Source organism: Falco peregrinus, chromosome 1 (assembly GCF_023634155.1).
Source record: "Falco peregrinus isolate bFalPer1 chromosome 1, bFalPer1.pri, whole genome shotgun sequence".
Lineage (NCBI taxonomy): Eukaryota > Metazoa > Chordata > Aves > Falconiformes > Falconidae > Falco > Falco peregrinus.
In genome coordinates, this window is record NC_073721.1 from 43756984 (window position 1) to 43783548 (window position 26565).

At 42.6% G+C, this 26565-nt stretch overlaps 1 protein-coding gene across 1 annotated transcript in view; it reads right to left on the reverse strand.

Moving 5' to 3' along the window:
• The window catches only part of PAPPA (pappalysin 1), a 184459-nt gene that overhangs the window by 135972 nt on the left and 21922 nt on the right, over nucleotides 1-26565 (reverse strand). The window contains exon 2 of the mRNA XM_005231279.3: nucleotides 21316-22384. Within this exon, the coding sequence (XP_005231336.1) occupies nucleotides 21316-22384 (1069 nt within the window). The remainder of the gene's footprint in view (nucleotides 1-21315; nucleotides 22385-26565) is intronic.

Consider the following 26565-nt stretch of genomic DNA (forward strand, 5'->3'; position numbering starts at 1 on the left):
ACGGGGCCCTTTGACAGAAGGGCATAATTTACCTTTCTCTCTGTAATTTACCTTTTCTCTCTGTGATTTCTCAGTCTTGGGGGGTTAGACACGGGACTCTCCTTCTGGAGACGCAGTGTTGATACCGGTGTATAAGCTGCCTTTTGCCTTCTGTCACAGAGTCACAGAAAAACAAGCCTGGAAAGGATGTCCAGAGACCATTGCTGCTAGCCCTCCACCCCAGAGCAGGGGCATCTCTGTATGTCACACCAAGGGAATTTTTATCTAGCTCATACCACAGACGACAAAGACGTCTGCTGCTGCCCCAGCAGCCTGCAGCCCATGGCTCAATACATTTACAGTCAGGAAGTTTCTCTGAATGTCTACCTGAGTCTTTTTTGCTGCGGCAGATGTGCGTGACTATTTGTACCATTCCTCACAGACAGGGAGATTAGATGATTCCCTTCTGTTTCACCAAGCCCATTACTTACTTGAAAGATTATTATATCTCCTGTAAGCCACCTCATTTTTAGGCTAAAACCACCTTATTCCTTCAGCCTGTCCCCACTGGTTATATTTTTTTAAGACCTCTGGTCATTTCTGATGCTCTCATCTGTGCTCTCATCTGCGCTCTGCACATCTTTCTCAAAGGCAGGTCATCAAAAGAGGACACAGTCCTCCAGCTGAGAGCTTATCAGTGCCATGTAACTGCTACGTTTGTCCTGTCTATCACCTCCAACCTGACAGAAAATACACAGTAGAGATTTCAGACCTACAAATATTTCTTTTTTTTTTTTTTTTTTTTTTTTTTGCCTAAAGTGCTACAGGTCTGTCAAAAACCTGAATCAAAAAGCCAACCTATAAACCCCCTTTAGCAGTGGACTTACAATAAAATTTTTGTCTGACTTGATGTTAAAGATCTGACTTAACTGGCAAATTTAATTTTGCTCCTCATTTCAGATGGATTGCCATAAATCTTGTGAAGCAGGAAGCGTGCCTCATCTACATTTAGTTTAGTGTTAATTTAAGACAGTGGTGTAAGTGTAGTAAAAGTCACGATAATTTATTGATAAAGGTATAAATCTTTCAGCAATTGGGACAGAGCCTGAAATAGAGCGGAGCCAGAATATTACAAGTGAAAGGCTTCAGGTCCCCATTTAGATTCAGGTCTCTGCCTGTGTTCACACTGAAATCCAAATGTGTAACTGTAATTCCGACCGCATCCAAACCATGCAGTCAGTAGGTCATGTCCACAAGCATAAATTGCAAACACTGTCAGCACACGCAGACTTGGCAGCTTTTAAAGAATTCTGGTTTATCTGCTGCAGCAAAATGTCCTCTGCAGCCCCCAAATCTGGTCTCCTGTTGCAAGGATGGAGGAGTGTTTTGGAAAAAAAAGAAAAAAAGAAAAAAAAAGAAAAAAAAGAAAGATAAGGATCCAAGAAAAGACAGTTAGGATAATTGTTCAAATATAAACCCAGCTTGGTTTGGGTAGGCTTGGTAGCCTGTGTTTAACTTTGCATCGTTCCCTGTGACACTGCTAATGCATTCAGGTTAGCTGGCTGAAGCTGGACAAGGTTCTTTTACATCAGTGGCAGGTCCTATGGTTAAGACTAACCCTAAGCAACACATATTAAAAAATAAAAGCCCATGTGTTACAAAAGTCCGGGTGTTCATTGATCCTAGGGTGCCCTTTTTTCCAAATTGATTTTTTTCTACGATTATGCTAGTGACTCAAGGCTTTACTCACCCTATTAAAAAAAATATATTAAAATATGTAGAAAGAAAATAAGAGTTTTACTGTGCAAAACATGGGAAAACCTTTGGGTCTAGGTTTTCTTTATTCTGCAACAGAGACCAAAAGCAGCTCCTTGGTCTACAGTAAGGAACTCTTACAATTGTCAAGTCATCAGTTTCCTTTCATTTGCTTTGAAATGCTGGCTTTCCAGCTGGATAGTCCTAGAACTAAGCACATTTCTACTATAACATTTTGCACTATATATAGAACTGCAAGGAAAAAAAAACACAAACCACCAAAAAACCACCACTCCATACATAAAGGAAATTATTTGCTACTAAGTTCTAAAAATCAGTATTATCATCTATAGAACCCTAATGGCACACCCCTGCTCAGTCCTATCTGACTTTCTCATAAAGGACCTCTAATAGATGATACAGCTTTATTTTATGCAATTACCTATAGATAAATTCTGGATGTTGCAAATGCAGTATCTACTTCATGGGCTGAGCAACAGATTGGAATAAACCTGCTGGCTGGGCTACTCCAAACCTAGCTCTGGGTCCTCTTTTGGTTTGGTTCATGTAAGCTTCTAGTTTGAGCCAACTTCTGTTCTCCCTGGGCTGCACACAAGTCTCAGTACTCACTGTGATGCAGTTGCTCCAGTGTACATCTAGAGTTAGTCAGAGCAAAATCTGAATCCCAAAGTACAGCTTCAGGTTCAAATCCAAAATCTCAAAGGAAACCTCAGTTGAAACAACCAATTTTTGCCCAATTTCTGGCCAACACAACTTGCTTTTTTAAGAAGGGAGGCGGGTTTCCTCAGATCTCCACACAGATTCTCTCAAAGATTTGTAAATCCTTGCCAAATCCTTCACAAACCTGGGCTGAGATTCAGAAATACAGTGAAAACAGATTATTTTATTTTATTTTTTTCCCCGGCACTTTTGCTGCTGGTTCTGGCCAGGATAAGGACGAGTAGAGGCTCAGGGATAAAGAATGGGGAAAAAGATGATGCAAAAATTTTCAAATGTCAAACATGTTCTGTCTGAGCTCTGGGCAAAAATTTAGGGTGGCTGTAATGTACACAAAATTATTTGTTTCCTCTCTCCCTTTATCCTCCCAGGCTTTTTTGCCCACTTCTTATAGTAGAGACCCAACCTTTATATAATCTTTTTATAGATTTATAAAAAGGTTATAAATCTATAGGTTTATAAAAAGTTGCAGTGCTATAGACCAGAAATATGTGACCACTGAGCCTTCTTCCTTTGCAGAGTCTACGTTCGAGAGCAGAACAACATTTGAGTTCACTTGCGTAGCAAGAACTGAAAAGCCCTTTTTCCTTGCATGACCATAAAAAATAATTAAGCTAACCAACTACACAGAAAACGAGAAAAAGATATGCTGGCTGGCCAACTTGCAGGAAGAAAAAAAGAAAACAAAGGAAAAGCCTTGGCAATGGAAATTGTGATCTTACTGTACAATTAACTTCTGAGACAGTGAGTAGGATTAAAGCATGGAACATTTCAAGACGCATCTCTTTAAAATAGCAAAGCATTATGAAGTATATATGCACATTTCACAGACCTTTGAAATCAGCACCACTGGCAGGTTTATTTGTTTTGATTGTCTCTTTTACTTTCTTTTACTACTTCAGGATTTTTTTTTCTCTCCTTTTCAAGACTAGAGCCAAATGACCCATGAGAAACATACTGTAATTTGTCTCTTATCCATCCCTCATCTCCAACTGATATTCCCTCTGCCCTGGTTACCCTGATGTTTTTCCAGACTCTACACGCTGAACCATTGTAACAAGGAGAAAAGTCAAACGATAAAGAAAGAAGTGGTGTAAGGATGTTTTCAGGAACCTGTTCTGTTAAAACAGATTTGCCACTTTATGAAAACCCATTTTGCCAGCAACAAACCACATTCACGTATATGTAAGAATATAAATCAGTATGGGAAGGTATCTCTATTTTAGGCTATTTTAACCATCAGTTAAACTGCTTGGCACTTCCACGACGCTTCCCCTCTGGGCCTCAAAGTACTTCCTGAACATGAAGAGAGAAATTCCACTCTGGTCAAAGCCCCAACACAAGCCCTCTGCACCGCTCCAAACCCCGTCCACGGGCTTAAGCGACACTAACGTGGCGCAGGAATCCTTGTGTCAGGCCTCCCCTCAAGGAATTTTACCATCACTGAAGAAGCCATGAAATAGGTAAATGGAATAATTTTCCTTGTCTTCTGAACGGGAAAACTGAGGTAGATAAATACAATAATTTGTCCAAAGTAACAAAATCATTCACTGTGACAGCAAAGATTAGAAACTCGATCTCTTGAGCCTACATTCTGTGATAATATGGATCATCTTTCTTTTAAATAAGCAGTGGTTTGTGTTGCTGATCCTTTAAGTTTTCTGCTGGTGGCCACTAATCACATTTTATAAGGCTTCACTCATATTTTACAACCTTTTACTCATATTTTACAGTCTCCAAAAAAGTCCTAAAGGTCCAGTGCTCAGCAGATGGAAAGTCAAAGCTCCCTAAAATAAGCTGGTCCTTCCTGCATCCCTCGGCTTCACTGTTCCTGAAGACGATGTAGCACATTTACTTCATAAACAGATTTTCTGGTGGAATCAGGACTCTGCTTTCAACGAGTGAGCAGCCACCGGTCTAATAATATTTGGCATTTACATAACACCTCGCATCCCAAAGCTTCCAAGAACAACCAACAGATACGTGCATAGCACACTGCACAATAGTTCAAGTAAAGGACATTTTGGTTTCAGTCACCAGAACAAACCTGATTTTTTTTTTTTTTTATGAAAAGCACCAGAGAGACCAGGAATGCAGCTTGTCATCACTCCCTTGAATCAGGTCAAGAGTTAGGTAGATCCTCTGTTAATCAGACTGGAAGTTAGAGATCAAGAGGAAACCTGAGGCTTTGATACAGAATTTTCTTTAATTATAGAAGTAGCTCCTAGCAACTCTTTATATTAAAGTTGTCTAACAACTTCCACTACTAATATTAACTCCAGCCTGTCTTTCTCATCTCCATCCTTGTGGCTGTGGGGTCGTACTTGAGGTCACATCTGCAGCCTGCCCAAACAAGTGCCTTGCTGGCGTGACCCTTGGGTGTCACGGCCGGAGTAACCCAGGTCCTGGCACCTCTGGAGCACTGGGAAATGCTTTGTGTCCCCTCTTCAGAGTCTGAGGAAATCATGGGGTTACTACTGCGTGGATACTGCTCTGTCCTGAGCTCCATCTACCTGCACCACCCGCCCTTGCAGTAGGCAACTGCGGGCAGACAGGATGGGTCAGGGTCCTTCCTGGGTGGACTCCGGTGGGTCACTTACTGTGGGAGTATTTGGGATCTTTAGGAAGTTGAACACAGGTCAGGGTAGGGAGCACTGTGGCCTTGGGGGGCTCACAGTTAGGCTGCAGTTACAGCTCCTGCAGGAGGGTGACACGTGGCATCGTCCCTGCTAGGGTGGGGGTGGGCAGCTGGGACTTTAAGGGGCTGGTCCTTTATCATCTTCTCTAATTAACACACTGTAAAAAATCCAGGATGAAAAAAGAACAAGATCAAATTCTTTGCTCCTTTCATCTCACTTTTTGACGCTAATCCTCCCTACACATAAACCCCGTGCCACAAAGTGAGATATACGTTGCTATTGAAATGAAGAGCAACTTGGAATCAGGCCGACATCAGAAAAAAAAAATAATCATATAAAACCACAAAGGACCTAGCATGTTTATTACAGATACTTCTGGAGCTGATGGGCCAAAATAACCAGTCCAAATATGCATCTTGCAAAACAATCACTTTTGCTTTGGAGATGCCGCTTCTTTTCTGTTTTTGTTTTTATAACTCATGGACTTCCAAATCTCATTTCTTAACCTCCTGGCAGGGTTGTGCATGAAGTTGGTCCTGCTGCAGTGGGCAGATCATCAGTGGCTTATGGTTAGGATAATCCCAATTTTCCTCTTTTCTGAGAAAGAAATGAAAACCTGATTCAAACGAGACTGGCTGACATTTCCTCATATTTCATCTTATGCAGGAAAGGGTAGGAGACACCAAAGTGAGATCACAAAGAACAGAGTCTGGTGATGGAGACTTCAGTTCAGGAAAACCAAGAAAAACCTGTGCTCTGGCACTAAAAGCCTCACGTTTTCAAAGTTCATGAATTTTTTTTTTCTCCCTGTTACAGCAAAGGACTAATATTTAGCTCTTTTTATTTTCTGTTTTTTTCAGGGGGTACTGATGGATCATGCTAGTGTTTATCTTCAACACTGAAGTCCTGAACATGTTTTTTAAGAAAAAACAAAAACAACAAAAAAAACCCCAACAACTGAATAGTCTGATTCAAAGAGCTAATAAATATTGTAAGATCTATGAAAGCTGGTTACTTCTGTTCTTTCCCAACAACGAAGAGATTACAAGGAAACAGAAAATGTCAGCCGCTGCAACAGAAATTTCATATAAGAACATTTAGCTTTGAAGTTCCCAGAATCCACAGTAAATTGCCAGGTGATCTGGTAGAAACACCAACACAGCTGCAATGAAAATAGTCCAGAGCTGCAGAAAGAAAATATTGTGGACAGTTTATTTTCTAAATCCAAATTATTATTGGTTTTTTTTAATTTCTATTCCTGTTCACTAAGAAGACAGAAACAAAGGAAAAGAAAGAGCAGGAGAGAGGATTTAGTAGATCAGGACTTTGTCAAGTGACTACCATTGGGAGATGAAACATGGAAGCAATGGCTGTAACAGATACTGCTGACATAATTAACTCCCTGACATCAAAATCCTGTCCCTTGATTCTCTTTGTTGAGCCAGAGTTAAGCAGCAGGAGGAGAGATGTAAACATGGCTTTGTCAAACACTCAAGAACTTTCAGCCTTCCTGGTTTTTTAACCTACGCAGGACCTGCAGCTTCTGCATAGACACAAGGTAAAGCAAACACCGTTGTACGTGTGTGCTTCTGGGAGTAGGCGTTGGTTGAGCTGAGAGATATATCAAGCAGAAGATCCTCTACCCCGTGATAAAACAGTGGGCAGCAGGGACATCTAATGTCCAGGCTGTTAGTCGGATGGAAGGACATTTAGGTTGCCTCACATACGGATCTGCTAACGCATGTAACCAGAAAACAGGCACTATCAGCCCAAAACATAAGGCTGATTGTAAGCATTCCCCAGAGGACACATTTCCCAAGACCCTACAAAATTGGACTGGCAGCTTATGAAACGTACAATACTGATCCAGCATGTAACAGTAAACTATAGGAAATCATACCCATATATTTGGCCTTCAGACAGGAGTGCAGAAATTGCCTCTTTTGGCACCACAAGCCTGTGGATCCACTTGAATCAAACACAGACCTCTAGCAAAGGGCTGTGAGAATGCAAAGATCTGTTCTCCATTGTCAAGACGCAAGACAGGGAAAACTCTAATTTTCCTTTACAGTAAGCAAATTTCTTGACCGACTTTTACCATGAGGACAACTGCTATAGACAGGCCACACAGTTTAATTTCCCCAAACATTTGCACCCTCTGTCACTCTAGTTGCATCTCACAACCACACATCAACTGTCGCCCTGGTTTGCTGCAGCAATTTATTGATAACATGTCACTAACAACTACTAGAGAACTTAAGATCCTGATGACTACAAAACTAGCTTTGCGAAGGACCCAGCAAAAATTGCAGGTTGTCATTTTTGTCCACTGTTTCCCACACACAGACCCAGAATTATACAAACCCGCATTTATAAAGCATATGTTAGCGTGAAACGTCTTGCAGCTCCCTGTCAAAGACAGAGGGGGGTGTTATGAATTCCCTCACTTCCACAACTCCTCTGCTGCCAGCTCAAGTACATCTCAAGAACTTTGCAAAACCTGACATCCCGCCTCGCTCAGCTGCGGGGGAGCAGCCATCCTGGAAGCACCTTTTGGACTATCTCCTCCCGATGGTTTTCTAGATCAAAACCTGGAAATGCTTCAGGTATTCTTCCCAGGTGGATAAAAAAAACAACAACAAACTTTGTGTCTGATCAAGATGAGGATAGCTAAAGGTTTGAGCCTGCATTTTTAAGACAAAATAAGATGTTTTGAAGACAAAAACCCCACATGAATAAATCTATGCCCAGAAGTAAAACCATTAGAGGAATTCTGAGTGAATAAGGGGGAAGCCAGGAACTCCTAGCCCTTTTCTGAATCCAGTGGGGGGCAGGGGGGAAATTAAATGGCACCGATTTCTTCAGGCAAACTGGGACAAACACTCTGATGTGTCTGACGGAAGCATTTTACTCTGTGTTTGGAAGTTTATCATGACCGATCAATTCTGGAAGAATTAGTGAGTGAGTTCTGGGTTTTGGCACTGACACAGTCGTGGTAAAAGGCTGGAGGCAAAAGGGAAGTAATTTTCATAATGCTGTGAACTGATGCCATCACTCCTTACCCAAAACATTTCTTTTACTTACTCTAGCACAGTGTTGTTCTGTAGGAGCTTTCCTCCTAGCTGTTGCCCTTCGTCTCAGGAAGGCTCTCAACCTCACTTGTGCTGTGGATGTAGAGATCCAAGCCAAAGACCAAAGTCTTTGGGAGTTCAGTCTTTCTGCGGACTTCAAAGAGCTTGGGATATGTGACTTAGTCCAGACAGAAAGCATAACATACGTTTGGGACAACATTATATATGTAAAAATAGAAAAGATTGAATGACTGTTAAGGAGTGCAGTGACGGGGAAGCCTGATGTAAATTGTGTATGGCATTTACATACCTATTTCCAGCCTCTAACCTAGGTGCTCTGCATCCTCGTGGAAGCACCTACCTTTTCTCCAGCAATTATAAAGACTTTAAGATTTAATTCTCTAAATCACACCTATGCTGTGTGTCTATACCTGCTGTGAGCAGATGGCATGACTGTTCCCCTAAGGAACTAACAACAACAACTACAAATAGCCAATGCTTATCCTCAGCACTTAGTGCAATAACATTGAGCCTACACATCAGGGGAGGAATCAGCAACTTGCAGAATTAGTCCTTAACAGAAAGCAAGCCAAACGTGAAGGCAAAATAAAAACCCTGAACCAGAAATGCCAAGCCCAAACATATTCAGGTATTTTGAATAATATACATTTATGTAATTCTTAGTATTTCTCAGGCATGACTATGTTTGTCTCCATTTGCTCTTCCTGGGATTGAAGACAGAAATAAAGCATCATCAAACTCGGGGACATCAGAAGATCACAGAAAAATGCTGTTTTGTAATTGTTCTAGACCAGTTCTGCAAACCTAAGCAGTTCAGACAGTTTGAAAACATTTCCATACGCTCTGGTGCTCACATGAAGCAAACTAAGCTCTGGTCTTTTTGACGTTTACCCAGGTTCTCTAAAGGAGTGTATCATATTTCTTTATTAATTTAGATTTTTTCACCAGTTAATCTTCCCTGTCTCATTCTTAATTAAACAATACCAATAAATGACTCAAGGAAACACAAAACAACTTAAGGCAAAGCTTTTCAAAGTGTAAAGGGGATTTTGATACCCACATGGTACCGATAGTCAATGGTCTTGTCTTGGGAACATAATTCCCTTTTGTGTCTTTGGAAGGTACAGAAAAAGATGTGTAGATGATTACAGTAATGAGCCTATTAATTGATATAAGATGGATTTTATGTTATTTAACCAGTATCTGAGCTCTGACTACAAAAGAAGCTTAAATTGACACCCTCACTCTTTCCTGCTCAATGCTCCCTAACCTGTCATCTTTGATACATTAATATAATTTGCAAGTCTGAGAAGGGCACAAGTCTCATTACATCATATCACAGAAATTAGCAATGAATCAATAAACAAAGAGGCAAACTCCTGATCAGCTCATTCCTACCACATAATGTGGAATTCTTCACATTTTACACCTAATCCCATGTCTGATCAAACTGAAATGTCTTCAGGGTCAGGAATGCCTCTGCTTCCTTCTGGTATTTCTTTCAGAGTCTAATCACATCTCAGAAAAGCTGGTATTTTGTGCCTATGCACCTTATCTTTATCCTTTGTATAATTTGTGTTGTTTAAATGCTCAAGAAATAATTTAGCAACGTACTTCTTGCAATGGGGCAGATCCTTAATGTAAGACAAAGGCTGGCATGGCCTGAATAACAGACTAAATCCCCCTCTTGGCATACTCATTTTTACTGTGTCTTTCACTATAATTTCAACATGGAATTTTCCTGGCATAAATCACACAGGTTTCCCTCTTCCCCTCCACACCATGCTGCGTAGCTCTGTGTTTTGGTAAATCTCATCTATTAATAGTTGCCCTCTGTGGCTATAAAAAAATACCTCAGTAGTCAAAAGCCAACCCTTGCTAGGGAACAGCTGTGGATGCCTGAATGCACGCAGGACCCGGCATCACACAGCAAAGCCCTTTCTTGGCTCCATGTCAGGGCAAACCGATTAAATAAGGCCATAGTCAAGCGAACGGAAAAGGAGCCCCTTCCCTGCAACAGAAGGAGAGAGAGGCCGACTCCGGCGCTAGGCTGGAGAAACATCAGGGTATTTCCATTTTCTCACTGACATTTTCCTTTTTTAACTCAGCAAACCCCCCTCCCGTGTCTTCCTCACTCCACCCTTCTGCCAAGTCCCAATAAAATCTTGCACTTAAAGAAATAGGACAAAGACGTCATCACAGCGAGTATCAAAGGTCGTGGGGTAAATTTTAAGGTCTTGTCTACTTTTTAGTTTGATTGATTTAACTGATTAAAGCATTTCTGCTCTTCCTGTGCTTTCAGCAGCATCCTGGGTAACTCAGGGGAAATTCAAACCAACCAGCTGTGATCTGTATCACAAAGTCAAGGCTGGAAATCCAACACAAAGATGTTGATGGGGCCATACTGGAAAGGGTGAAAGGAGAGAGGAATATTGTCTCCCGGTAAAGTGACAAAGTGCTTTCATGTGTTAGAATGAGAAATATTCAGCTTAGCAGAGGACACAGGGAGTTCCTCATCCTCTCAGCAGTGCAGGGTACCAGTCCCAGCACAGAGGGTGACAAAGTACCTGGCTCCAGGCAGCAGGAATCCTCCCCAGATATCACTTTGAATTTTCATTTGCATGAACTAAAGTTACTGAAAATCCTCAAGGACTGCTGAGTTTCTGGGGCTTCCATGCAAAGTGTGCAATGCCACAGCCATCGCAAGGGTTGGCAGGGAAATGGTGGGGGAGCCTCAATGCCTCTGGAAACCAGGAGCTGGCTCTCCACACTTAGCGCACACCTGGTCTAAGGCTGCAGGCACTTACAAAGCCAATGCCACAAACTTCAGCACTTTCCCAATTCCCCCAGGGACATTTCACTAAGATAAATTCTCCTTGTGAAGCTGATGGGAATGACTTGAAAAACCAACAGTCTTGTACTGGGGAAACTAACTACCTCACTGAAGTCCTCAATTTATCGACACGACAAGGTTATAGCACGAGAAGCAAATTTATTCCATATTATCTACTGGCAATATAGCTCAAAACTTGCATTTTGAGGCAGCAGAAAGAATTTTATTCTCCAAAGTCTTGTAATTCAACCCTGCTGAAGCTGCCCTCACACAAATCAGTGATGACACATCTTTTCAACATCTAGGGCCAAAATTATTTTTAAAAGCATTGCAGGTAATTGCCACTGCTGTCATTCCAAACCACTGCTGTTTCCACTATTTTACCATCACTGATGTAACCCAACAAATGTCAACAGCAAACACCGGCTGCTTCTGCAATTACTGAATTAATGGAAATAATACATTTAACACCAAACAGCTCACGCATATTGATGGCCATGACCAGATCTTTAACTAGAATTTATATGAGATGCTCTGTGTTTCCAAGGTTTGTTACATCTACTCAGACATCTGGGTACCTTCTAAAATAATTGGTCTGCGGGGTGCAGATTTTATCAATCTCTTTCACTGGAGTGGATTGGCCGCAAAAGTCTTTAAAAAAACTGTAGAAAAAAATTGCTCAACCTAGTTCTCCTGAAAAATTTCAGAAAGACCAAATTAGGCCAAAACCTCCAATTCTGGTTTCAGTGAGGTCCCTTTTTAGCAGGGGTCCCTCTAGCAGGGTCCCTCCTTTAAAAGAAAAAGGAAATTAAAAATGAAAAACAGCACTGGGGAAAAGTTAAGCGTGTACTTCAAACTCACACATGCCAGGAAATTTAGAGTTAAAGGTGAAACTCCACCCTAAAGAGCTCCATACTGGAGATATTTCAGCGAACAAACATAACGTGTTCTGAAATACAAAGACCCAGTAGGGTGCACTAGGTATGGAGTTTCAGCCTTCACTCCAAATTTCCTGGCTTTTTGGTTTATTAGAGTTTCATACTCCAACCATTTAAGTACTCCAAGAAGTTTCCTCAGTGCAGCTCACCCTGATTCTGTTGGAAGCTGAGAACAAGCCCTCCGATGGTGTAGCCACATGTTACTAATGAACCTGAAAACACCTTCTTGCAAATTTATGTTAATTTGGATTGCTGAAATTATGTGCAAACTGGGTAGTTTCAGTTGAGTTACCCTGAGAAACTTCAAAATTGCAAATCTACTCTGAACAAAACTGAAGGACAGGATTTCATTGACCACAGCAGAGCACTAATCTTCCTCCACTGCATGTGGGTCCTGTAACTCTGCCTCAGCCAGGGCTGCCATCAAGCAAACACAGAACTGCTTTTGACAGTAGTGGTTTGTATTCCTGGTCTAAACACTCTACCGTGTTGTGGGGTGGAGATATATCCAGCTTACTTCTCAATGAATCTGGCTCTAATGGATGAAAAATGACTACGGCTATCAGCATCATGCTTTTTTACAACACAGCTTTTATGGACATGTTACAAATATTGAAGCGGTTCCAGCATAACTCAGTAATCCCAAAAAGGTCTGTTGTGAGGCTCTGCATCATTGTATTTCCTCATAGCTCTAAGGAAGTTATTACCAGCAGCTCTCTGTAGCCCCTCTGATCACCTAAACGCTTCATCTTTCTCACACATGGACACAGAGAAAGTTTTAGGACTCTATCACCATTTCAGGAGGTGTCTTAACATATAGCTAATGGACAAGACATTGCATATACTTTGAAATTGGCCTCAGCAGTCACTATGCACAAGCATATCTTAGTGGTGGACAGGGGCAAAAGCAATGGGACAGCTCCATACTGTCCTGATCCTGGGGTGTTTGAGGGACAGTTGATTCTTCTTGCTGCAGTTAAGAGAAGATAAACCGAGATGTCCACCTCTGTCCCCGAACTGGGCAGAGAAGAGAGCCTATACTGGAGGAATGATCTGCCTTAGGGAAGGAAGGAAGACAGAATAGGGAGGAGGCAGACAGGGACTTAAAACATCAGGAACTAGTGCCAAAGAAGTTCAAACAAGGGCCAATAGACAGACTGTGCTTCATGCTGCTGCTTACAGATCTACCTCTACATCCTTTCTCCTTCAACCTTTTACAAGACCTTCCTTTTTTCCATCACCTTTCCATTTAGTTAATCCTCTCCTCACTCTGTTTCAGCTATCAAATTTAAACATACATACACACGCAAATCCCCTGACATACACTCCTCATACCTCAGAAATCCCCCAACAGGCCAACAAACTAAAAAAAGAAAGACTACAAAAAAATCGCAAGGAATGATTGCTTGGGAGAAATATTTATTTTTTTTTTTACCCAGATCAAGTGATTAATCTAGGGAGAAAAAAGGACAAGTTTTCAAGCTTGTAAACCCTTCTTTCTTTTATAATGTTTTTCTCCTAGCATGATTAATTGCCTTAAGAAAAGACATCCCCACCCCCCCACCCCACTGCTCAAACCTGCCTTGCTTGTAAGCTTCAGCTCTCCTAGCTACACCAAGATCATCATTGCTCTGAAAAACATAGCAGTGGCACACTAACACTTTTTTCAGTGACATGGACAGTGGGATGGAGCACACCCTCAGCAAGTCTCCCAATGACACCAAGCTGTGTGGTGCTGTTGAGGCGCTGGGGGAAGGGATGCCATCCAGAGGGACCCTGACAGGCTTGTGATGGGCCCTTGCAAAGCTCATGACATTCAACCAGGCCAAGTGCAAGGTCCCACACGTGGGCCAGGCCAGTCCCAAGCACAAATACAGGCTGGGTGGAGAACGGACTGAGAGCAGCCCTGAGGAGGACTTGAGGGTGTTGGTTGATAAGAAGCTCCACGTGACCTGCCAATGTGCGTTTGCAGCCCAGAAAGCCAACTGTACCCTGGGCCACATCAAAAGCAGCGTGACCAGCAGGGCGGGGGAGGGGATTCTGCCGCTCTACTCTGTTCTGGTGAGACCCCACCTGCAGTGCTGCGTCCAGCTCTGGGGCTTCCAGCATAAGAAGGACATGGACCTGTGGGAGCGAGTCCAGAGGAGGCCATGAAGATGATCGGGGGCTGGAGCAGCTCTCCTGTGAGGACAGGCTGAGAGAGTTGGTGTTGTTCAGCCCGGAGAGGAGAAAGCTCCAGTGCGACCTCATAGCTCCTTCCAGTACCTAAAGGGGGTGACAAGAAAGCTGGAGAGGGGCTTTTTACTTTAGTAGTGACTGGACAAGGGGGAAGAACTTTAAACTGACAGAGGTTGGGTTTAGATTAGAGATAAGGAAGAAATTCTTCGCTATGGGGGTGGTGGGGCACTGGCAGAGGCTGCCCAGAGCAGCTGTGGATGCCCCATCCCTGGCAGTGTCCAAGGCCGGGCTGGACGGGGCTTGGAGCAACCTGGTCTAGTAGAAAACGTCCCTGCCCATGGCAGGGGGTTTGGAGCTTGATGGTCTTTAAGATCATATCCAAATCAAACCATTCTGTGATTCTACTACTACTATCTGTTTCTTCTGGTCAAAACTTGTATCTCTTTCCCCAGCCTTTCCATCCATCCATCAATCCATCCTCCATCTTCTGAGGTTGCAGGAAAGTCCTCTGTGGCATAAAGGTATCTTTCTACAAAAATATAAACTACTTATAGAAACTGCTATTTTCTGAGTAATCACATTTTGGGGTTGGCTTTCTCCCCTGGCATTAAGTTCACAGATACCGGGCAAAGGCAGAGCTGCTAGGCCAGTATTCATGCCCCTGCTCACATCAACATTTTCAGCTGAGACTGAATAAAGAAAATTCACCTTATCCTTCTCACCCCTTCTCCTGAACCTTGTGAACCCACTATGTGAATGCCCCAGTAATGCTGAGGATTTGAAGTGTGGCTGCAGAAAGCAGACTCCCCCAGGACATAGCACAAGTCAGCATCATCTCTTCTGAAAGATTTATGTACGTTCCCACTGGCAGCAATAGTGAAGGGATCATTAGGCAAAAAAAACCCCAACTGAAGTTCTCTTTGCCCAAGTCCAGCAATCCACGTGAGAGGCAGTCAGATGAATCATGTTCATGGATGCTGTAAATGGAGCATGGCAGAGGTGGCTGCTCTGTATTTCCTCAAAAGGTAGCTATTGCCTGCAAGAACTGGACTTAAATTCCTACCAAAAAATAAGTTTGAAAGACAGAACAGGAATTGTAAATGTAAGTATTGCACCTGGCTAAGCTTGCCACAGAAATAGCCCATGCTTTGCATCTTTCTCTGTTTGAAAGGTGCAACCTCCTGAATTTACAGAAGGTTTCAGCTGCCGCTAATTAAAAACGCAAAGGGCACCTCACACCCACTGGTGAAGAGAGGTTGTGCACAAATGGATATGGGAGAAAAACAGTGATTAATGCAAAGCCCCACAGCACTTGAAATAGGCATGTTGGACGTGATCAAATTGTAGGCCTGTGTGTGAGACAGTATAATCTAAATTGATCAGCAAAGGGAATAAAACAGCTTACATACACTGCTACTTTCCAGAACATGGGAGGGGATGAGCTCCACCTTGTTTGCTGAAACAGAGGCTGGTAAGGGGCTGCTGGAGAGTGTCAGTGGGGCAGCTGGTCCTAGAGGATGCAGTGCTGCAGAGCATCAAGGGGTAAATTCAGTCCTTGCCAAATCCACAGACTCTGCACTTGCAAATCTTCCATGTGGGCCCCAGAGCCAAATGGGTCTGCATTAGCACTGGAGAGTATAATGATACTTTAATCTATTGTCTCCCACAAGGATTCTTAATGATCTCTGATAGTTTACTCCATAGATTTTATAGGCTGTCTTCATTCCAAGCATCCTGCAGTTTGACCAGACAGTGATCTTTTTACATAATGGATAATGTCCATGAATGAAGCCATGAGTCCTATGAGTCTTGGGGAAAAAATGTTTCTCTGAAAAACTGTTGGAAAAGATGACTGTGGGTCAAGCTAAATCAAGCAAACTCCTACTGTTTTGAGGGTGTGCGATCATATATGTAGAAATAGTTTCTTTAGTACTGAAGCCCTGTCTATATCAGAATTCAATAGTAGACTTATAGATGTCAGTTGCTAGCATGGGGGCAGATGCATCCCCTCGCAGCCGATTAACATCCCTGACATCTGGAATAAAGGACAGAATAAACAGAGAGAATAGAGGGTTTCCTTTTGGGACTTGGCTTTTCGGTGACAACTACCACAGCATCTCTGTCCTTTAGAATGTTACCTCTCCACCTTCTAAACAGCCCTGGGGCTGGAAATTAGAGAACTGGACATCTAATGTCAAACCCCTTGACAAAAAATCAGGCATTTGCTATATGTCTGTCTGATACCTGTGAGAATGCAGGAATCCTTGATGTCAAGAGTTGCACAATGATCTCTTTGAGGCAGGGGATTAAGTTCTCAAACTTCCTGAATCGAAGAGCTTTGATGAATTTCTTCTGTTCTTTTTAGTGTTTAGGATTAAGTGGAAATTAGTCCTTTATTGAGAATCAAGGAATATTTCTTATAACTCTTCTAGCTCCTAGAAAAGGACATTAAGTATGCCTCCCTCCTCCAGAGCAAGTTGACCATATTTTGCAAAGAAGCCTCATGAAAAGTTTTCCAGTGGAAAAGAAGGAAAAAAAAACGATCAGAGGCTGATCTGATTTGAAACTCCATGAAGGAGCCCTGAAGTGTAGCCACAGCTCGGTTACCTCGACAGGGCTGACTTGGCTGTGAATTAGCCACCTCCAGCTGGTACTGCTGGGGTCTGTATGGTCTAGCACAGTGTGCTTTTCATACAAGGCTCTGCCGTACCCATTGCTTTTTGAAACCACTATGGAGATTCCTACAGATTGTTCAAATGTGTATTCAGAGTCCAATTTACACGTGCCTGGAATGTGCTGATGCCCTTAATCTTGAGTGAACTGATGCGATGCAACGCTAAGCTGTGCTGAACTGCACGAATGTTGAAAAAGGCCATAGAAAAGGGTTGGATCAGCAGGGCACTGGGCCTCAGTTCTTTGCTTCGGTGTCACCCCGAGCCTGCAGGCAGGTGCTGCAAAGAGGCTCTGGAGTTGTACAGCTCATCCCTGCCTCTTGTTTAGGCAGAACTGAAGGGTTGTGGGAGCCTTCAGAGCACACATGTGGATGTTGAGAAAGCCAGTCCCCAGGGTCAGTTATTCTGAGGGGATTTCCAGCAAGTATTCACAGTAGATTGTATGAATCGAGGGTGTTTGAAGACACTCCAGTAGTCTTTACTGTTTCAGGAATTTCATCAGCCTTTTCCTAAGGCAGCATCAACGGGAATGCTTTCTTATCTGTCCATGCGATCCTGTGGTGAAGCCTGATGTGCAAGCCCAATATTACATAAAAGCAACAGCTCAGTTAACCATAGGATGGTGCAAGAATTTGCCACATCAAATGGCACATACAGAGCATGATTTCCTATGATCCCTTGCTGTTTGTTTCAAGTTTTTTGAAAAGGAGCCATGGTAGGTGTCATGAGCTCAAAGTCCTCCCTATTTTGTAACCAACAGTATCCCAAATAACACAAGGAATGTGTCTTTCTGGCAAGAGTGGTTATCCTTGCTTCTTCCCTTTATATTGGGACAGACTGTATGACCTTAGCATGTTCTAATTTCCCAGAATTGCAGAAATAAAGAAAAGCTGCACAATAATTGCAAATCTTGTGCAGGGACTAAATAAATTTTGTCCCACTCAAAAAATTAATAAAAAGAAGTGAGGCACATATTCTTGGATAAAGCCTGCTGTGTGGCTAATGATAACCAGTCTTTTGTTTTTTCCCTGTAGGCTACTAAAAAAGAGGAGAGATGGTACGACAATGTTTACAGCTTTTCTGCTGAGCAGCTCTAAGAGCAGAGTTCCCATCTATCAGTGCTGTCCCTCTGAACTGTCCCTCTGGCAAACTTCTTTATGGATATGTCACTGTACTTAAATCTTCATGCTCCACCATCCTTGTTACCTGACTATGGCACAGAATCTCAGCTCTTTGGAGAAAAATATTTTTGAGGAGGTTCCAGAAGAGAAAGAGAGGTTGGAAATAAACCAAAAACCAGCAAAACCAGTTCGGCTGTTGGGAGCAGCTCTAAGATCCCCATAGCTGCACCACAAAGGTGGCTGAAGGACACCATCAAAGTACTGGAGCACTTTGCCCAAGGTGCCAAAAGGATCACAAGAAATTTATAAATCAGATCTGAGGTGTCTTGAAATTGTTTCAGTGATATCTCATCTGTGGTTGCACTTAGCCGAGAAGCATCCACAGAGCTTTTTGTGACAAGACTCATAGTAACTTTGTCCCAGGATGGACAGTCCCAGGCCTGGTAGACTGGGACTGAGACAGTCAGAAGAAGGGGAGTGACTGGAAATGGATACATCTTTTTTAGGGACGAAGAGGCACTGAAGAGGGTTCCTGTTTATAAGAACATTAATCAAGCATTAGAATTTTTTGGTTGGTTCCAAAGGACTAAAGTATTTCAGGAATAAACTCTGCATGGTGAACAGCTGGCTACAACTGCTGACACTAAGGATGCAGAGGAACAAAAGCCAGTAGCATCTGAAGGCCCCCCCAGTACTAAGGAAGACTGTGAAGTCTTTACAGCCCAAAGCTCAGGAAACTTTTTATTGATCCCACTGCATCTTTTTCCCCCTCCTTTCCTCACCAGACTGAAGGCTCTTTTCCTTTTCTTCTACTATTGTTAAACTGAACTTTGGCAGAGGAAATACCTGGAATTAGATGTGAGTTGTCGGTGGCTGTGGAGATGTCTTCATTGATGTGGTGCAAGGCCTGCACTAGAGAGGACTGAGGACTCTTTGCCAATGAAAGTGATGACAAGAGGGGCTGGTGATGCAAAATGGGCCCAGATGGTGCCAACTGAGTCACAGATTTTGACTGAGTCACTAGCTGGCATGGAAACCTCTCTCAGGGGACAATGCTGAGGGCAATACCAAAGCCAAACATAGGGTTTGAATCTTCAGCCTTTTAGTCAATGAAGGCTTTGCTGCCAAAGCCACTGTCCTAAACCTGTATTTGTTAGCCTAAATACTCAGTGTTCAGCTTTACAAAGCTCATTAATAAGTCCACAGAGCTAATTGCTCTATTTTGCCACACTGAGTGCAAACACCCATCATAGTGGTGGGCATGAGCTTAGCCTAAGCACATCAGCCACCAAATAAAGGCTCCAGAGAGATGGAGTGTCTTCTACTCCCTTCTTGGTTTCATTGCCAATGATAAATGCCGCCTTACAATGTCTGTGCAAAGACAAATAAACAAAAGCTAACTGTTGCGAAAAAATATTTGGAGGATCCATGGATATTCTCAGGCTCTACACTGTGGAAGAAGACCTTCAGGCCTCCCTCACTGACTTCAGCGTGTCAGTCAAGAGGAGGGGCTGCTCCTTCTGGAACCACCTCAATGAACATATAGAAGATTTGTGAGCTCAATGCGGTGAAATACAAATCTTTCAGACAGGTTCAGAAAGGTGGTTGTCTCCAATAGGAACACACAACGACATAGGAAAAGCAACTCTGCTGTGTTGAGGTAACTTCAGATTTTAGAAGTAAATTTATTGCTCGGGTTTGTGCAAGTACAATCTGTGCAGCAAAAAGACTTTATTTGAAATAGAAACATCTCTGTACATCAGAACAACATTAAGGCACAAGCTTAAATCTGTCAGCTAAAATTTACAAGGCTATTCTTGTTTCATTTTGTATGGGTATTATGTTGGTCACAGAACAAGTGATAAAAGGGTACTATCAGATTAAAAATAAAGTATTTTTCTAAAAATTGTCATAGCTGTTATAACTAACACCTCGAGTTCTCAGAACTACGGTGTTAAAACAATCCAATTTGCATTATGCCTTTGATGATATTTGCTTAGTTGTGTTCCTCTCCAGTTGAACATTATTAAAAGATTGGTATTATTCCTTTCGATATTTTCAATCACCAGTATTTAAAGTATTTTCTCATTTGAGGTTTGTTCACTGGTAACTGGCTGAAGTCAAGCTGAGCTATAAGGATTTTTTCAAAAACAACCTCACTGGAGTTTAAAAAAAAATGGAAAGGAAGCATTTCTTTGCAGCTTAATTATGTGTATTTAAAGCTCCAGTAGAGCTGATAATTTTGTTTAAAAACTTCTCTCTACTAAGGAAGTTACAAATATAGCCTAAATTGCTATAATGGAAGGGACTCCAGAACAGCTCATAGTTTCCTTCTTAACCTGAACCTTAGTGTTGACAACACAGGGTGTTCTGACCATCTAGAGGTTTTCCCCCATGACTCCATGAACTGCCCTAAAAAAACTGTAACATGGGATACAGACAACAGAATTTCAGCTTTAACCTTCATCTTCTGTGTGTTTATATTTCAAACTCATTCACAGGGAACACCTTTTACTTAAACATACTAACGCGCATCTGAAGATGACCAAAACCAAACTGAAGTAATTGCAGGTATATGGTACTCCAGTGATGCAAGTTATTCAAGGGTGCCACTCTTCACACTACAACACAAGGAAGCCTTTAGCTGAGGATCTCAGGATTTTGTAAACTCTCATCCACCCACAGAAGGTTTCTCTGCCATTTGCAATAAATGGCTTCAGCCCCATTTTTATATATATATATATATATATATGTATGAAGGGGTGCAGAAGAGTTAAATTATGCACCCAATGTGTACAACAGCACTTCCAGGAACCTGGTACCCACCTCCCTGCTCATAACCCACGGACTCAGCTGCCCGTCTGCAGCAGTGCTTACAGAAAGCTCATAGCATTAAGCATATAGAATAACCTACCTACCTTCAAAGAATTCCTACAGAATTAAAGTCTGCCTAAGAGTGTTTATGTTCTGTTCCATGCCTGAAGGGTGGTTCTCTCTCCAAATACGTATGAGTTTCTATGACATCCAATCCCCACTCCTAAGACTCTGTGGTTAGAATAAAAACTGTGCAATGCTACAATACACTGCTCATTACCAACAACTAATGGGTCTCCCAAAGTTGGCCACTTTGGTCTTTATTAGCCTAGATGGAGAATACCAATTCAATGGTATGAGGCTGTTGAGGCCATTACTGAGATTGCATCTGGGTAACTGTAACATGAGCCAAATACTAAGGACAAAATAAATTAATTACAAACTCCAAAGCCCATAATGGCAACAACACAAGGGCTCAACAGCCAGAAGGCTGATCAATAACTAGACAGGTATGCATTAATACAATCATAACAAGCTTGTTTAAGAAATTGCCTACCTGTAAGGAGAATAGGGGTCAAAGCACGTCTTGGTGACTTCTGTTATCTCTGGGTTACAGCATTCCCCGCCATCAAAGTTGTACCTCTCGTAATTACAATCCATGTCACACACACCATTCTGCTTCTTCTTGTTGAAGAGTGTGTGGCGTATGTGTCGGCAGTCTCCGCCATCGTACCCAGTCAAGGTGTGGTTGCACTCAGGATCACAGTTCTCGTCCCCGATCTTGCTGATATCACAGTTGGCCAGGATGAGTCGGTGTCGAAGGGAAGAGTTCTTTACCTCCAGCACCTCCAGCTCCCAGGTGATATTGTAGCGGCTGAAAGCTTCATTTAAATGCTGATGCTGGAACTCAATCTGCTGCCAGCTGACGGTGGGGTTCTGGTGCTTGTCGTCATAGAGATTTACCACACGGTAGCGAACAATTTTGTTGCGGCGGAAGCTGGGGAGCTTGTTGTAGCTGGCGATTACATCCGTGTTGTCACAGACTGTCTGTCCGCAGAGAGGAGGGTCTAGGCTGGTATCCAGCAAATAGCCATGATGATAGCTGAACTTGCTCTGAGGGCTGCTGCCATCCTTCATGGGAGACCAGGTGTTTTTCACATTCAGTAAACTGTCTTGAAGAACTAGCTGAGGTAGAGGCGTGTCTTGTCTGTGAATTGCCTGGCCCATGTCCAGCAAGATCTCCTTCTGAGACCTGGCTGTCCTCCAGAGGCTGAAGTGCTCTACGTAACCCCGATAGTTCTGGTTCAGGGCATTTCCTCCAACCATGAGCACCTTGCACTTCAAGGTCAGAAGACTGAAGATGCTGCCCACTTGCTCTCCACTTGTGGCCACCTGGGCACCATTCACATAGAGTTTCATCAGGTGCCCATCATACGTGGCAGCCAGATGCACCCACTGGTTGGGGAGGTAGCTGCGATGTGCTGCAATGGTGGTTACTTTGCGAGCACGGTCCGTCTTCAGAGAGAAGAAATAGCGGGGGTCTCTATTCCCCTGGTCACTGACGGTGTTAATCCCCAGGACCCATCCTCGGTCACGGGAGGTGTAAGAACATTTGTCATATAGTCCTATGTGCCCCCAGAAAAGAAATATGAATAAATAAGTATGACAGAATAAAGAAAATAGTCTTTAAATTACATTAATATATATCTATACACATATATACACACTCACCTACATACGTTAGAAAGTTACGTGTACAAGAAAGACATTAAATCATCTAGTGCATGATTGTGGGAGGTTATCTTAAAACTTGCTATTAAAGGTCAAGATTTGCCAGTGGCGTGTCCTAATGTCCTAATGTCCCTTTCCTGACCAAAGACCGAAAATCTTTTGCAACTTCCTATTAGCAAAATGTTGTACTGAGCATTTGGTTCTTACCTTCACCCAAGCCATACATCGTTGGCTGAATATAAGAACAACTCTTGAGAAGCAATCCTTGTTGGTCTCACTCATATTCATACCCCTGAACACTGTATCTCAAAATGTCCAGAGAAAGATGAAGTATAAAATCTAAGTACTGCACAGTCTGAGAAACACTCAGCAGCTGCAATAATCTTGATAGGTTCCAGCACCCACATCCTACAGAGAGTGAACAGGATGTGTCCAGGCTACCTTCAAATCCATACCTGTTAAAAACTGGTGAGGACATGGCATATGTTGGTATGCTGGATGTGCTGAACAAGGTATATATCCCACCAGAAAAGGGCAAGAAACATGCACAAATGGACTCGCACACTCAAAAAGATTCCTGCCCCCTCTCACACGCACTTATTAACAATTTGGTGCACTGCAGGGAATACACACTAATGATGTCTCCCACAGGCAAAGCGTGGATCACACCTAAACCGCTCCCAGCCAGTCTTCAGACAGCTCTGTGTGGTGGGAAGAGCCCACTCCTTCTCAGTCTGGGTCATGAGGTTTGGCAAGGTAAAGACATTTCCATCTTTCAGTTCTCAAAGGCCAAGGGCTGCAGGGGCACCCCTCAAATGAAAAACTAATCGTTAGAGCCTTCAGCACCACACGGCTTTTCTACTATCAGCATATAGAAAACAATCCTTCCCCCAAGCCCGCACTTCCAAAAGCCTACAAGAAAATCATAAATCTCTGACAGTAGAGTCCTCATGAAAAGACTAAATATCCCCTTACCTCACCCCTGCACCCTAACCCTCCCAGCACTACAACCAAATAACATCTTCTGCTTCTGACTAAGTTGCTCAACAGCCATCTGTTAACAATCACTCATTAACAGTGCAGTCTTGTCTAGTATCAACAGAGCAAAGGTTACAGGAGCATTCACTGTATTTTTCCTCCCCTCTCCCAGCACCCACCTTCCCCCCTCTCCTCACACCCTTCCCCTCTCCTGCTCCTACCTCTGTAAAAAAAAAAAATCTTCTGATGGGAAAGTAAAAAAAAAAATTTAAACAGGCCTTTTTTCTGCACACTGGTATTTTGCTAAGGACTCTGAGCTCCCCCTTTTCCTGTTTCCTTTGGAAGAGAGATCCCAGGGTTCGGAAGGTAATGTGTTTATTCATCTGTAGGGTGCACTCGGTTCAAAACCTTTTCGAGACCAGCTTCTAGTTTATACTGCTACTTCTGATCACAAGAAAGGAGAGGAGGAGAACCAGGCAAGGAAAAAACAAATATGCCAGGGAAAAAACAAAAAAAAAAAAAGACATTTGCTGGGATGGATGTTTACCCGAGAAATTTGTGATATGAAAGCCAAAGCTACCAATGACCTTCTGGAATCTGTTTTTTAAGCATTTTTAAATTTTTCTTTATGGGATAAATACTTTTACAAAGCATTCATTTTCAGATGTATGAGAACCCATAAAAATCTGCATTTTTATGAATCTCAAAAGAAAGTATTGTCCAACAATATTGGGTGGATAATACTGCAATGAACAAGAAGACAGCTGGCAAGGCAAGTCCCTCTTCCAAATAAGTCATTAAAAGAAAAAAAAAAAGCTATAAAAATCTCAACTTATTGTAATAAAACCATTAGAGCTGGTCAGACATTTTGTAAGAGAGCCCTTGCCTGCCAAGAAATGCCAACACAACGAGAGCAGAAGAAGTGATGCAGAAATGGGCTAGTCCCAACAAACCTCTCTGAGAAGCTGCGGGTCCTTAACGTGCCAGGAGAAGCCTGGGGACAGCTTCAGCTGCTCTGACTGCAAGCACAGAAGGTCAACCCATCCCAGCCATGTTCCCCACCATCTCCTGCCACCTTTGCCGACTGAATTCTCCAGGCCTGCAGATGACAGGGCAGCTGCACACACAATAGCTGCTCCACCTGTTTCTTAAGGCATCCAAGATCCCTGCTGTTGGATGGATGGCTGGAAATCCTGGCACAGGCTTCTGGGTTCTCCAGCTCTGGGGAAGTCCACCATGCAGTCTTTAAGGTCAAGGTTTTTGGCTTTTTGTACTGACCAGGGCTGGAAATATTCGCTCAAAGAACTGATAAATCGTGGAATGGAAATTCAGTTTCCTAGCCAGCTTTAAAGAACATCTTCCTCTCTCTCTGAAGTGCTGCATGATGCTAGTGATTGACCTCAGCTGAACAGATGGAGCTGCTGGAGGAATACTACAAAATAGTAGCAATCCTCCCTTGCCTTTGAGCATTTAAACCCTGATGTGATGCAACGTGTCTTGAGTTTGGCTCAAACAGCTGCCATCAATTCAAGATTTACAGGGAGCCAAAGGAGGGCAGAACAAGAAAAAAAAACGAGTGACAATAGGGACACCACGGAACACGCCAGTATGAAAGCTGCTCAACTAAAACAGTCTACTATTCCAGTTCCTTACATTTGCTAGTTTAGGGCAAAGGTCACTACTGAATCCATACGCCACACACAGTATTCTTTTCTCAAACTTTTACTATTATAGATATCCAACTCTTGATGAAAAGATGGATTGAACAGAATCCCTTCAGCAGCACAAGTTGTTTTATTCTTAAGAGAAAGGAAAGAGTAAGAAAAGGGATAAGAAACCCACACTCCCTATAACTTGCAAGTTGCACTGCTTATTTATGACCTTCTTTTGCTTGTACGCGGTACTTACTTTCCCAATCCTTCACTCACTTTGGCTTTAGACTAAGAACCCTCCGGCTATGGGAGTGTCACTTTTCCGTTTTGTCCCCAGCACAATGAAACTAATTTCAGCTGGGACTTTGGATGTCATAATAAAAGAATTTATTACTTCTTCTGTGACAACTAATAAGGGTAAAGCCATTGGAAGAGGGACATGTGAAATAATTGCCAGAACTTCTGAAAACTGAATAATTTGATGTTTTCACAATTTATTTCAATTTAGTAAAAGGTTCCATAGCCATGAGTTATTTCTTAGACATAATTAAGAACATTTTAAACAAGAGGAGGCCTCTTTTACCCCAAGCAAGGCTGGTTTTGAGCAAAATCACCCCTCACAATGGTTGACACTCCGAATTTCAAAATTCAGCTGTGACCACAACCAACATTTACATGAAAAACATACAGAGTTTAGAGTCTCATTTACACTGAGAATTCTTTACAATAATGTGGTAAGGGACATTTTTAGCTACTTAATATCCCTTTACAAACCAAAAGTGGTGTAAAGAGGCCTCATGGTAAATGAGACTCAAGCCAATGACTGAAAAACCACAATTTGGCAAAAACGCCTGCAGTTTCTGAGCCAAGAAATGGTGCGAAATAAAACTGATGTTTGTTTTCCCCACAGCAATTAGATTAAAAAAATATGTACACGTTTCATACAGCAGCAAACAGTTTTCCTCACTTCTGCTTGCCCTGAGTTGCTAGAAAGGGATGGAGCTAAAGCTGAGAAGAATACTGACAGCCCCTCTAACTCCCTAGTCTGGATGGGTTTTTCCCTTCTAAAGCTCGTGTTCCTGAAGCCCAAGGAGCTAGTTCAGCTTTCCAGTAAGAGGCACTGGTAACCTTCCTTCCCCACAAAGGAATGAGTCACTTTGCAGACAACTTTGGAGTGGTGCACGAACAGAGCAAGATGCCACATTCCTGTATGCTTGGTCAGAGACAGACTTCAATGGCCCACGAGGCTCCTTCCAGTCCCATGTTTGTCCCATATAGGAAAAGTAAATTCCTAGGCATCAAAAGAGTGGGGAAAGCTAGAAAATTAAAATCCAAAGGCTTAAAGCCAAAAGCCAAACATGGAAAACCAGAAATAGAGTCTCTCCTTTTTTTTTACAAGTGAAATCTCAGTTCTCTGGCTACTGACCCACAGCTGGTCCAGCACA